The sequence below is a fragment of the Eimeria necatrix genome, genomic scaffold (assembly GCF_000499385.1).
Source record: "Eimeria necatrix Houghton genomic scaffold, Enh_scaff501, whole genome shotgun sequence".
Classification (NCBI taxonomy): domain Eukaryota; phylum Apicomplexa; class Conoidasida; order Eucoccidiorida; family Eimeriidae; genus Eimeria; species Eimeria necatrix.
The window spans coordinates 1-12500 of NW_013654380.1; the positions used below are offsets into that span (position 1 = coordinate 1).

The window sequence follows — 12500 nt, forward strand, 5'->3', positions numbered from 1 at the left end:
ATTGACCAGCAAATCGGCGCCCTCTAAACCCTAAACCCTAAATTAGGGTTTAGCGGACCTAGGGTAGCGTCTTTGTCCACTTTTTTGGACCAGCACATTGACGCGCTCTGAACGCTAAATCATGAAGTGCTGCTAACTAACTATGTATTGTAAACCCTAAATTAGGGTTTACAGGCCTAGATGGACTATTAGGAAAGTAGGCGGAAGCCTAAAGCTGCATCTTTTATGGCTGTTAGGCTGTTAGGGTTTGGGGTTTAGGTTTTGTCTAGGGTTCAGGGTTTACGCTCTAGCTAGGGTTTAGGATTTTGGATATATTGGTTCATGGTGTTATGTGCAGAGTGGGTGACATGCATGCATGTAAATAGCCTAAACCCTAAACCCTAAAGTGTAAACCCTAAACCCTACCCCTGAATCCCTGAGCTCTAAAGCGAGCAGAAGTCGCCCCTGCAGTCCGTGCGTCTGTGGCTGCCTCTAAACCCTAACCCTAAACCCTAAACCCTAAACCCTAAACCCTAAGTGCAGCCCCTGAAAGGCGCACGGACGTCCATGTCAAGTCCTAAACCCTAATTTCTAGCCGAACTCTAAACCCTAAACCCTAAACCCGACACTCGAGCTTTGGGGCCTCTCTTATCCGACGCAAACCCGAGCCTCTGCGCAAGGGTTTAGGGTTTAGGGTTTGCGGTGAAGAGCGCCTCAGGCTGCCACTGCCATTTTTTGTTTAGGGTTTAGGGTTTAGTGTACGTAGATGAATAAACAAATGAATTTCATAAATAAATATATATAACATTTTAAATAAGTAAATAAATAAAAATAATAAATAAATAAATAAATAGATAGATAGATAAAATAATCAGGAAATGCAAATATCACAAATTTGCACAAGTGCACTTGCTGGGCACGAGCAGTTCTCGTTTTTTGGAATTCTTTTCGAATTTTGCACTTCTTTTTTCGAATTTTCAATCATTCTGAAGCAAAAAGTGAATTTAAATGCGAAAATGTGAATATAATTGCAAATAAAAGAAAGAATGAAAGAGAAAAAGTGCAAAAAGCAGAAAAAAACGAGAACGGGAGCGCGGGAAACGGGGTGTACGTACACCTCGACGCAGCAACAGCGCGGGAAACGGGGTGTACGTACACCTCGACGCAGCAACAGCAACGAAGGCAAATCAGGCGCCCAAAAGCTCCATTTAAATCTTTTTAATTGATTTAAATTTGTTTGTTTTTGAATAAACTGAAGTTTAGAGAAAGTACAAATAAAAAGAAGAAAACAAAAGATTAAAATTGATCCAAAAACCGCCAGAAGTGCCGCCTGTTTCGCCCATTTATTCCCCCACTGTCAAAACACTTTATTTGTATTTGTATTTAGTTTTATAATTCTTGCGAAATATAAATATAAATATAATATAAATATAATATAAATATAAATATAATAATAATATTCTTCTCAATGTAATATAAGTATTGATGCAAATACCAAAGTCTCATTGCCTCTCTGAAGAGAAGAGTAAAATAAATGCGCTCGCTGCCCTCTAGGGTTTAGGGTTTAGGGTTTAGGGTTTAGTTCCGTTTCGTGGGGAGCCTGGTTTTGAGGACCGGCAAAAACAGATTCGGCTATCTTGACAAATGAATGTATAAGAAACCCTAAAGCCCAAACCCCAAACCCTAAACCCTAAACCCTAAACCCTCGGCGCTGAACAACAGCGGGGGGTCCCTGCCGTCTGCGGGCAGCATCCTCAGGGTTTAGGGTTTAGCGCTAGGGTTTAGGGTTTAGCGCCACGGCTTAGGGTTTGAAATTGGGGTTTGAGCACGCGCGCTGAGAAATGCGAGGGTTTAGGGTTTAGGGTTTAGGGTTTAGAGCTCGTCGTGCTCAACGGACTCCTCCTCATCTTCATCTTCTTCCTCGTCGTCCTCGAGCTCCTCTTGCTGCTGCTGCTGCTGCTGCTGCTGCTGCTGCTCGTTGCTGTTGGGGGCCGTCCTGGCCCTTGCTGCTGCTGCTGCTATTTCTGCTGCTGCTGCTGCTGCTTGCTCCTTTTCCTGCGTCTTCTTTTGCTGCTCTCGTGCTGCATTAAACCTCTCTTCTGCTTCCGTCTCAATTGCTGCAGCAAGAGCTTGCTGCTGCCCGCGCCGCTGCTGCCGCAAGCTGCTGCTCAAACCCCCCTGCTCTCCTGCTGCTGCTGCTGCTGCTGCTGCTGCTGCTGCTGCATCTCCGCCCCACAGCACTTCTATCAGCGGCACTGCCACGTTGTGGTAAAGACTGGTGTACAGCCCCTCCAGGGGCACCAGCGCAGACCTGCACCAAACCCTAAACCCTAAACCCTAAACCCTAAACCCTAAACCCTAAACCCTAAACCCTTGGGCCTGTGGTGCCAGGTGCAGCGAAGACGCGGCGGCAGGCGTTGGCCGCGAACAACCAGGGCAGGCAACTCAGCGCCAACCTCCAAACCCCAAACCCTAAACCCTAAACCCTAAACCCTAAACCCTAAACCCTAGCGCACTCCAGGTCCCAGCCGTAAACAAGAGACGGCAGCGCATAGACTGTAAAAGCTGCCCTCGGAACATGAGCTGTTATATGCTCCAAATATACTGCCCCTCGAGAGTCCTGCAGCACAAACCCTAAACCCTAAACCCTAAACCCTAAACCCTAAACCCTAAACCCTAGGTCCCGAGTGCAGCAGGTCTCCGTCATGGGCACAATGCTGGTCTCCGGAACTCCGAAGCGCCCAGCGCAGCCGCAACCCTAAACCCTAAACCCTAAACCCTAAGCGGTAGCTCTAAACCCTAAACCCTAAACCCTAAACCCTCGCGTCCTACCGACACTCCAACGAGGACCTTCCTGTGGGGCTTGAGCCGGATGGCAGACTGCACAGCGGGAGTTGAAGCGCCCAGCTGCTGCTGCTGCTGCTGCTGCTGCTGCTGCTGCTGCTGCTGCTGAAAGATCCCCGGCTGCAGCAGCAAGGGCCGCAGCGGGGCTTCTCGCGAAATGGTTAAGGAACCCTGAGAGAATAAATTTAAAATTAAAAATAAATAAATAAATAAATAAATAAATAAATTAATAAATAAATTAATTAATTAAAATAATAAACCACTTTAAATAAACTGGCGCATGCAAGAAAACGAAACTTCATTCGTTTCCGTAGCAGCAGCAGCAGCAGCAGCAGCAGCAGCAGCAGCAGTCTGAGCAATGTCGCTGCAGCAGCAGCAGCACCACCAGCAGCACCACTTGCAAAAGCATGGTCAGCAGCAGCAGCAGCAGCAGCAATAGCAGACCCATAAGCAGCAGCAGTAGCAGCCGCATCAGCAAAATCAGCAGCAGCAGCAGCAGCAGCAGCAGCAGCAGCAGCAGCAGCAGCAGCAGCAGCAGCAGACCTCAATAAGGAAAATGTGTCTATTTTGGCTGCCAGTGTTTATAACGAAATTTGCCCCTGGAGGTGCAACGCGCAGCAGCAGCATTTCGTCGACGTCGGCCAGCAGCAGCTGCGTCCGCACCGCAGACCCTGCAGCAGCAGCAGCAGCAGCAGCAGCAGCAGCAGCAGCAGCAGCAGCAGCAGCAGCAGCAGCACACAGGCGAGGGCTTGGGGCGGAGGGGCTAGGGTTTAGGGTTTGCACAGGCTCGACAAAACCAGCAAAAGCCCCACGGCACGCTAACTGCACCCGTGCGTCCAAACCCTAAACCCCAAACCCTAAACCCTAAACCCTAAACCCTAAACCCTAAACCCTACCGTAGTGTTCGTAAGAAAGGAAAGTGGGCGAATAGACCCAAAAGGCCCTCGCGAAATTCGCCTCCAGAGAAGCCCCCAGCAAATCGAGCTGCTCTTCTGCGGTGAGCTGGTCGTCCTGTAAACCCCAAACCCTAAACCCTAAACCCTAAACCCTAAACCCTAAACCCTAAACCCCAAACGCTGGCCCTGCAGTAGCTTCTGAGTGCGGACTCGGGACCCGGAAAGCGACAGAAGCGGACTGAACACAAGTGCACCTGGGTCGAGGTGCAAACCCTAAACCCTAAACCCTAGACCCTAAACCCTAAACCCTAAACCCTAAACCCTAAACCCTCGAGTCACCTCCGTGCCGACGACGCCATCTGGTCCTGCTCGTTTGGCATTTGCAAAGGCGACGACTTCCTCGACGCAGGGGAGCGCTCCTGCACAGCAAACCCCAAACCCTAAACCCTAAACCCTAAACCCTAAACCCTAAACCCTAAACCCTAATTGAGGGAGTTCGGGAGTGAGCCCCTAGAGCGCCGCAGCGCCGAGCCACCCAGCGCGCAGCCGCGCCCGCGCGCGCGGCGCGCGGGCGCGCGGGCCCAGGGCCTAGGGTTTAGGGTTTAGGGTTTAGGGTTTAGGGTTTAGGGTTTAGGGTTTGACCCCTGGCGACGTAGGCGGGCGCGCTGCCCTCGAGCGGCCAGAAAGCCAAAGAAGACTTTTTGAGTTTTTCCTCCGCCAAAAGACAATTAATTAATTTGCCATCTTTCATTTCAAATTGAGAAAGACAAAGGAGAAAAATGAGGACAACAAGCCCCACAATCGCGAGGTCTCGCCACATCTTGCTGCTGCTGCTGCTGCTGCTGCTGCTGCTGCTGCTGCTGCTGCTGCTGCGGGCGCGGGCGCGGCGCCTTCAAGGTCATTATTTCGGCTGCTGCTGCTTTGCTGCGCACTCAACCGCAGCGCCAAACCCCAGCAAGCCCCAGACGCAGCAGGGGCCCCGCTGCTGCTGCTGCTGCTGCTGCTGCTGCTGCTGCAGGGGCCCCCAAGACCCGCGGCAGCAGCTGCTGCTGCTGCTGCTGCTGCTGTGCTTCCTGCTGCTGTTGTTGTTGTCGCTGCTGCTGGATTTCACTGTTTCACTTAATTTCGAAAAACCCTTAACCCTTAACCCTAAACCCTAAACCCTAAACCCCAAACCCCCCGCAGCAGCGGGGGGCCCGCCGCTGCTGACCCGTTTCTTCCTGCGGCTCGCGCCGTCTCAGCCGAATAAATCGAATCAAAACAATTAAAACAATTAAAATAATTAAAATAATTAAAATTAAAACAAATTAATTTAATTAATTTAATTTGATTAATCCATTCTTCAAAGATGACTCCGTCAGATCCCCTTGGCTCTGAGGTGTACAGACACCCCGAATTCGCTGCAACGCCGAAACCCTAGATCCCTCTGCTGCTAAACCCTAAACCCTAAACCCTAAACCCTAAACCCTAGTTGCGCTGCTGCCTGCTGCGAGGGTTAGCTGCTGGGGTTGCTGCTCTGCTTTGGCCGTCGAGACCTGGGGAGTCTTTTCTAGGGTTCCGAGGGTTTAGGGTTTAGCAGCAAACACCCCAAACTAGGGTTTAGGGTTTAGCAGTGAACACCTCAAACTAGGGTTCCTCAAACTAGGGTCTAGGGTTTAGCAGCGAACACCTCAAACTAGGGTTTAGGGTTTAGCAGCAAGCACCTCAAACTAGGGTTTAGGGTTTAGCAGCAAACACCTCAAACTAAGGTCTAGGGTTTAGCAGCACCCCAAACTAGGGTTTAGGGTCTAGGGTTTAGCAGCAAAGACCTCAAACTAGGGTTTAGGGTTTAGGGTTTGGGAAGGTGACAAATGCAGCGTCAGCGCAGCTTTGGGAAGCGCCGTGTGGGGTTGAGGGTTTTGCCGCGCGGGGGCACGCCCCAAGCCCTAAACCCTAAACCCTAAATTAGGGTTTGGCGAGTCTAGCCACTCAACACGCAAACCCCCCCCGCCTCTTTAATCTTCTTCTCCGCCAACTTGGAGAAGAACCGCGCCCTCACAATCAGCGGCAGCTTCGGCAGCGCGCCCTTCCCCAGCACCTGCACCCGCAAACCCTAAACCCTAAACCCTAAACCCTAAACCCTAAGCACCTCGCCCTCCTGCTGCCCCGCAGCAGCAGCAGCAGCAGCAGCAGCACTGCTTCCCCGGCCGAAGCCGCCGCGCGTCGCGCTGCCTCGCGCGCAGCAGCGCCCCCCCCGGCGGCCGCGGGGGCCAAACCCTAATTTAGGGTTTAGGGTTTACCTTGAAGTACCCCGCCTGCGTGCAGTCGACCACGTAGGCCTTTTCTGCTGCTGCGCCGCTGCTGGCCCGCTCGAAGGCCTTGGGAGACAGCAGCGACCACAGCCGGTCGACGTTAATGACTGGGCAGTGCTGCTGCGCCCGCAGCAGGTGGAAGTGCCGCATTCCCACCTGCAGCAGCAGCAGCAGCAGCAGCAGCAGCAGCAGCGGCGCTGCAGCAGCAGCAGCAAGACTGCTGCAGCAGCAGCAGCGGCCGCGGAGGCCGCGCAGCCGCCCGCGCAGCCGCAGCGCCGACGCAGCACGGGCAGTGCCAGCAGCAGCAGCAGCAGCAGAGGGAGAAGCAGCAGCAGCAGCAGCGGGAGAAGCAGCAGCAGCAGCAGCAGCAGCGGGAGAAGCAGCAGCAGCAGCAGCTGTGTCGTGTAGTAGGGTGAGCGGGGGGCGCAAAGCCCCGGAACTTTCGAGGGAGCAGTTGGGCGAAACCCGCCTGCACTCCCAAACCCTAAACCCTAAACCCTAAATCAGGGTTTAGAGCCCCGCTGCTGCTGCTGGCGCTGCGCGGCTCGCCGCGCGCGCGCAGCAGCAGCAGCAGCAGGACCCGCAGCAACTAGCAAACCAACAAATAGAATTAATTATTTAATTAAATTAATTAATTAATTTAATTAATTATTTATTTATTTATTTATTTAATTATTTATTTATTTACCTTTCCGAAATAACCCGGGTGGAACTTGTCAAAGTGAATCCTCTTGTGGTGCATCCCCCCCGCCTTGCCGCGGCCGCCGGGGTGTTTGCGGTGTTTGCCCACGCGCCCGTGGCCTGCACGCAAACCCTAAACCCTAAACCCTAAACCCTAAACCCTAAACCCTAAACCCTGGGCCGCAGACCCTGGGCCTGGGGTTGGGGAGGGGGGCTTGGGGGTTAGCAGGGAAAGCGAGCCAAGTTGGGAAGCGGAGAGCTGTGCGCTAGCGGCCACAAACCCTAAACCCTAAACCCTAAACCCTAAACCCTAAACCCTCGACTTGCCCGCAGAGACGTGGCCTCTCAGCTTGCGAGTCTTCCTGAGGCGGGTCGTCATTTTCGGTTCAAACAATCTGCAAACAACGCAAACCCTAAACCCTAAACCCTAAACCCTAAACCCTGAGGAGTAAGTGGAACCCCTGTTCAAAACTTCGCCTCCTACGACGCCGCCGCTGCTGCTGCTGCTGTTGCTGCTGCTGCTGCTGCTGCTGCTACTATTGCTGCTAGCAACCAGCATAAAGGGCAGTTAGGCTAGAAACAGAGAAGCAATTTGCTGATGCTGCTGCTGCTGCTGCTGCTGCTGCTTTTGGTGCTGCAGCCCCGCTCTTCCCCGCGCTGCTGCAGCGAGCAGCAGCAGCAACAGCAGCAGCAACAGCAGCAGCAGCAGCAGTTCAATTCCTCACCACAAGCCTCAAGAAGAACCCCCGAAAATGTAAATATTTTGTCCTTGTGTTTGCTGCAGCAGCAGCAGAGCAGCAGCAGCAGCACCAGCTCAGTGGAAGCTTCTTGTGGGGTGGGGCTGCTGCTGCTGCTGCTGCTGCTGCTGCTGCTGCTGCAGCCAGTGGGACTGCTGGCGCCGCAGCTGCTGCATGCATGCACGCGGCCCCCAAAAGCCCCAAAAACTTTCAAAATTTTAATTTTATTTATTTTTTAAAATAATTCAAATTAGATAACTGAGGCAAAGACGCGGCACTGCAGCAGCAGCAGCAGCAGCAGCTGCTGCTGCTGCTGCTGCTGCTGCTGGCAGAAGGGGATATAAGCTTATACTTCCCTTTCCGCACACGGTGGCTGCTACTGCAGCAGCAAGGCTCGTGACGAAGGCTGTTGCTGCTGCTGCTGCAGCAGCAGCAGAAGCCACAGCAGCGCAACCGCAGCAGCAAACAGTCCAGCAGCAGCAGCAGCAGCAGCAGCAGCAAGGATGGCAGGAGGTATTCGTGTGCGGCCCCCTGGGGTCCGCCAGCGCCCTGGCAAGTCCCAAACCCTAAACCCTAAACCCTAAACCCTAGCTCTGAAAGGCCATGGCCCCCGACGGCTTTCCAAAACCCTAAACCCTCATGCCACTCGTTGAGGGCATTTCAAACCTCGCGCCAAGTTCGGAGCCGCGAAGAGGGTTTAGGGTTAGGGTCTAGGGTTTAGGGTTTAGGGTTTAGGGTTTAGGGTTTAGGGTTTTGGCTCAGGCTTCTTTAGGATTTGGCCGCACATAGAGTTCCAGCGAATGAGCTATCCGACGTGGCCGCCCCCCAGTGCCTCGCCCCTGCATCCTGTCCGTGAGGGTTTAGGGTTTAGGGTTTAGGGTTTAGGGTTTAGGGTTTAGGGTTTGGGGTTGGGGTTTAGCGCACAGGATTTGGCACAGGTTGTCTGCATTGAGTTCAACCTTGCGTCTGTTTCCAACTGCTGTAGGTGCGAGGGTTTGGAGTCTAGGGTTTGGAGTCTAGGGTTTAGGGTTTAGGGTTTAGGGTTTGCGTTTGCAGCTGGAGCCCTGGGGCCGGCAAGTGTTTGTCTTTCGGCCTTTCGCCGGCGATTTGGCAGCAGAGCCTTCAGGGCCTTATCCCCGCGTGCCTCCCCTGCGCGGAGTGAGGGTTTAGGGTTTAGGGTTTAGGGTTTAGGGTTTGGGGTTTAGGGTTTGGGGTTTAGGGTTTAGGGTTTGGAGGGAGGCAGCTTCGCAGTCTCGAGGCCTGGGCGAAGCTGCCTAGGGTTTAGGGCTGAGGGTTCGGAATTCGGAGGGTTTGTTTGCGGTTTGGGGTTTGCAGAATTAGGGTTTAGGGTTTAGGGTTTAGGGTTTAGGGTTTTGCGTGCAGCCCGCGCCCCCCACTGACCGGCTGTCGCCTCGGCTGTCGCGTTTGGCAGCAGCAGCAGCAGAAGCAGCAGAAGCTGCTGCTGCTGCTGCTGCTGCTGCTGGCCCTTCGGGTTTGCTGTCCCCTGAGGCGTACGCAGCAGCAGCAGCGGCGAATGCAGCAGCAGCAGCAGCAGCAACAGCAGCAGCAGCAGAAAGAGCAGAAGGGCCTCTCTTGCCAGCAGCAGCACCAGTTCTTTGTGTTGCTGATCATGGCCGCCGGCCTCTCTTGTTTTTGTCTGCTGAGGACTTGGGGGTTTTGAAGGAGCACTTGCCGCATTTCAAAACCCTAATTCAGCGTTTTAGGCAGACCGCAAAGGTGAGCCCCAGGGTTTAGGGTTTAGGGTTTAGGGTTTAGGGTTTGCGAGCTGGCGGGCCGGCTTGCGCGCAGATTCCTTCGCTCTTTTCGCAGCCTCGCAGAAGCTGCCAAAGCCCCGGGCTCAGGGTTTAGGGCTTAGGGTTTAGGGTTTAGGGTTTAGGGTTTAGGGTTTAGGGTTTGTGGCTGCAGCCTTCGAACGCGGAAGGCCTTTACCGCCTGCGGCGGCTGCTGCTGCCGCAAAAGACTTTTGGAATGCAAAGAATGAAAAAGGGAGAACACCAGTCTTACGGAATGAAGAAAGGGGTGCCTCGCGAGTGCAAAACCTAAACCCTAAACCCTAAACCCTAAACCCTAAACCCTAGGCCCGAGGCAGCGTGGTCGGGGGCGCGACCAAGCGTCAGAGCCTCCGGAGCGCAAGGCCTAAACCCTAAACCCTAAACCCTAAACCCTAGGCACACCCCAAACCCTAGGCGGTAAACCCTAGGCAAGCTTCAAACCCTTGAAGGGCCGAAACCTAATTTGCCCCGCTTAAACCCTTTGCTTCACGGCGCAGGGAGAAACGCTAGGGTTTAGGGTTTAGGGTTTAGGGTTTGGCTGCACAGCCAGTTGCATTTTTTAGCGAAGCCTTTTTGAGGTGTCTGTACACCTGAAGGTCCGCTCCTGCTGCTGCTGTCCGGAAATGGACGAGCAGATGAACAAAATAAACAAAAGACAAAAAAGATGGAAGAAAAAGGAGAAAAAGAGCTGCAGAGAAGTTCAGAAAGTTATTTAAATGAAAAGAAAGAGAGTTCCAGTCAAAGGGAAGGCCGGCCGGTGACCCTGTGCGCGAGCTGAGGTGTACGTACACCCGAACTGGTCCACTGTCGGGTCGCGCTTTAAAACGGATTTTTTGTCAAATTTGGACTTCTAAATACTCGTAAATGCTTTTAATTTATTAAAATGATGAACATTTATTCATTTTGTTTCGAATTCAAGAAGATTCCGCGGATTAATTTGCGCGTTTGCCGTCGGAGTTCGGGTGTCTGTACACCCGAACTTCCGGCGCTGCTGCTGCTGCAGCGAAACAAACGGCGGAGAAGAAGCAGAAAAGAATAAAAGTGGAATTAAATGGAAAATAAAAACAATAAAAGGCTTTTTAAATCCATTTAAATCCTTTTTAATCTTATTTTCTTTCTTTTTTTTCCACAACTGTCGGCGACGATAGCTCAGTTGGGAGAGCGTTAGACTGAAGATCTAAAGGTCCCTGGTTCGATCCCGGGTCGTCGCGCTTCTTGAAAGGTTTTATAATTCTTTATTTAACTGAAGTTTAATTATTTATTTATTTGAGGTTTAATTAATTAATTAATTAATTAATTAATTAATTAATTAATTAATTAATTCAACTTTGGGGATTAATTTATTAATTGAACTTCAATTAAAAAAATAGTTAAATGAGCTTTAATTCAAATTCATTCGAGTCCTTGTTTTGTTTGCTTTGTTGCTTAATTGAATTCAATTATTTAATTCAATTTAAAATAAATGAATTAAATTTTATTTAATTGCTTATTTAATTCAAGTTCAAATAATGTATTAATTCAAATTTTTTTTGAGATTTTTTTAATTTAATTTGGAATTTGTTGAATTTTAAAAGCAATTTAAAACCAAAAACGCATTTTAATTCAATTTTCTTTTATTCAAGTTTGCTGCATTTGCTGCTGTAGACGCCATTCCCTGGGGATACAAGTGAAAACAGCTGCTGCTGCTGCTGTTGCTGCTGCTGCTGCAGTTTCTGCTGCAGCTTCTGCTGCAGTTTCTGCCGCAGTTTCTGCTGCAGTTTCTGCTGCAGTTTCTGCTGCTGCTTCTGCTGCAGTTTCTGCTGCTGCTTCTGCTGCAGTTTCTGCTGCTGCTTCTGCTGCAGTTGCTGGTGCAGCTGCTGCTGTTGCCAGTGCAGTTGCAGCAGCAGCAGCTGCTGCTCGTGCTGCAGGTGCTGCTGCCGGTGCTGCTATTGCCGTTGCTGCAGCAGCAGCAGATTTTTATTTTATTTATTTCTTTATTTCCATTTCCACTTTCACCCAAATTGAATTTTCTCTCCAGCCAAAGAAATTCTTTCCTGCTTTCGAAATAAACAATTAAACAAACAAACAAATAAATAAATAAATAAACAAATAAATAAATAGATAAATAAGCGAACAAATAAATAAATAGATAATAAATAATAAATAATAAATAAATAAATAACTTCAAAACCATTTAAATTCGGTTTCGTCCAGTTGCGCGCGGGCGAAATCCTGGGGTGTACATACACCTGCTTGCTTTTGCGACAAGTTATTTTTTGAATTTATTTTTATTTTCTTTTTAATTTAAAAAACTATTTTGAATTATTTTCTTTTCTTTTTAATATTTTTGTTTTTTTTTCTTTTTTCTGTCTTGCAAAAGGCTTCTCTGAGACCTTTTCTCCATTTGTCTTTTATCTTTTTACTCTTCTTTTCATTTAATTCTTTTTTATTTTAATTTTTTTCATTTAATTCTTTTTGTTTTTATTTCTTTTTCTTTTCTTTTGCTTTTCTCTCCCTTTGCTGCTTCTCTTCGCTCTCCCCTTTTTGCGGGTGTCTGTGCTGAGGGTTTAGGGTTTAGGGTTTTTTAGGGTTTCGGGTTTAGGGTTTGGCTGCAGGCTTAGGGTTTTTTAGGGTTTAGGGTTTAGGGTTTAGGGTTTGGCTGCAGGCGCATTTGCTTCTAGAGGTTCTCAAATAAGCAACACTCCCCCATTTACATTTGCTTCCCTATCCCTAAATAAAAACCCTAGACCCTAAACCCTAACCCCAAACCCTAAACCCTAAACCCCAAACCCTAAACCCTAAACCCTAAACCCTGGAAAACACAAAAATTACATGCATGTCTGGCCTCGCAGCAGGGCAGCCGGCGTTGGGTTTGGGGTGTACGTACACCTCAGGAGAGTGTGCTGCAAATAAAATGAGCAGCAGCAAATTGGCTTTTGATTTAAATTGATTTTTGATTTAAATTATTTCATTTAATTTCACTTTTGCAAAACTTTAAAAATAAATTAAATTCATTTGCGCAGCTGCAGCCAAACCCCACAGAGGCGCTGCGGTGTCTGTACACCTCAGCTGCTGTCAAACATGTCCGCCAGGCTAGGGGGCCCCACACTCCCTTTGCTGCTGTCTGCTGCTGCTGCTGCTGCTGCTGCTGCTGCTGCGTGGGCTGGCTGGGGCAGCGAGCGAGCCAGAGACGAAGCCTCCTGCAGCAGCTGCTGCAGCTCATCCGCTGCTGCTGCTGCTGCTGCTGTTGCTGCTGCTGCTGCTGCTGCAGTGCGCTCTCGTGACTCACCAGCTCGCGCC

At 50.3% G+C, this 12500-nt stretch overlaps 4 protein-coding genes across 4 annotated transcripts in view; 1 reads left to right on the forward strand and 3 right to left on the reverse strand.

Annotated features, from left to right (window-relative positions):
* Window positions 1-1851: 1851 nt before the first annotated feature.
* On the reverse strand, window positions 1852-4539 carry ENH_00059280 (hypothetical protein, conserved; the record flags this gene model as incomplete). Its single annotated transcript, XM_013581876.1, has 6 exons — window positions 1852-2290; window positions 2496-2599; window positions 2812-2994; window positions 3720-3834; window positions 4048-4138; window positions 4362-4539. The coding sequence occupies 6 exons, from the start codon at window positions 4537-4539 to the stop codon at window positions 1852-1854; spliced, it is 1110 nt and encodes a 369-aa protein (XP_013437330.1).
* Window positions 4540-5679: 1140 nt separating this feature from the next.
* On the reverse strand, window positions 5680-7070 carry ENH_00059290 (ribosomal protein L22, putative; the record flags this gene model as incomplete). The annotated part of the gene is made up of 4 exons (XM_013581877.1): window positions 5680-5796; window positions 5999-6166; window positions 6699-6811; window positions 7019-7070. 4 exons carry the CDS (start codon window positions 7068-7070, stop codon window positions 5680-5682), a joined length of 450 nt encoding a protein of 149 aa, XP_013437331.1.
* Window positions 7071-7931: 861 nt separating this feature from the next.
* Window positions 7932-9492, forward strand: ENH_00059300 (hypothetical protein, conserved; the record flags this gene model as incomplete). The annotated part of the gene is made up of 5 exons (XM_013581878.1): window positions 7932-7941; window positions 8191-8276; window positions 8485-8586; window positions 8812-9165; window positions 9355-9492. 5 exons carry the CDS (start codon window positions 7932-7934, stop codon window positions 9490-9492), a joined length of 690 nt encoding a protein of 229 aa, XP_013437332.1.
* Window positions 9493-12265: 2773 nt separating this feature from the next.
* ENH_00059310 (hypothetical protein, conserved) overlaps window positions 12266-12500 on the reverse strand; it is a gene marked incomplete at both ends in the record, with an annotated part of 1560 nt that continues 1325 nt past the window's right edge. Inside the window, one exon of the mRNA XM_013581879.1 lies at window positions 12266-12500. This exon is cut by the window's right edge and continues 1325 nt beyond it. Coding sequence (XP_013437333.1) covers window positions 12266-12500 — 235 coding nt within the window.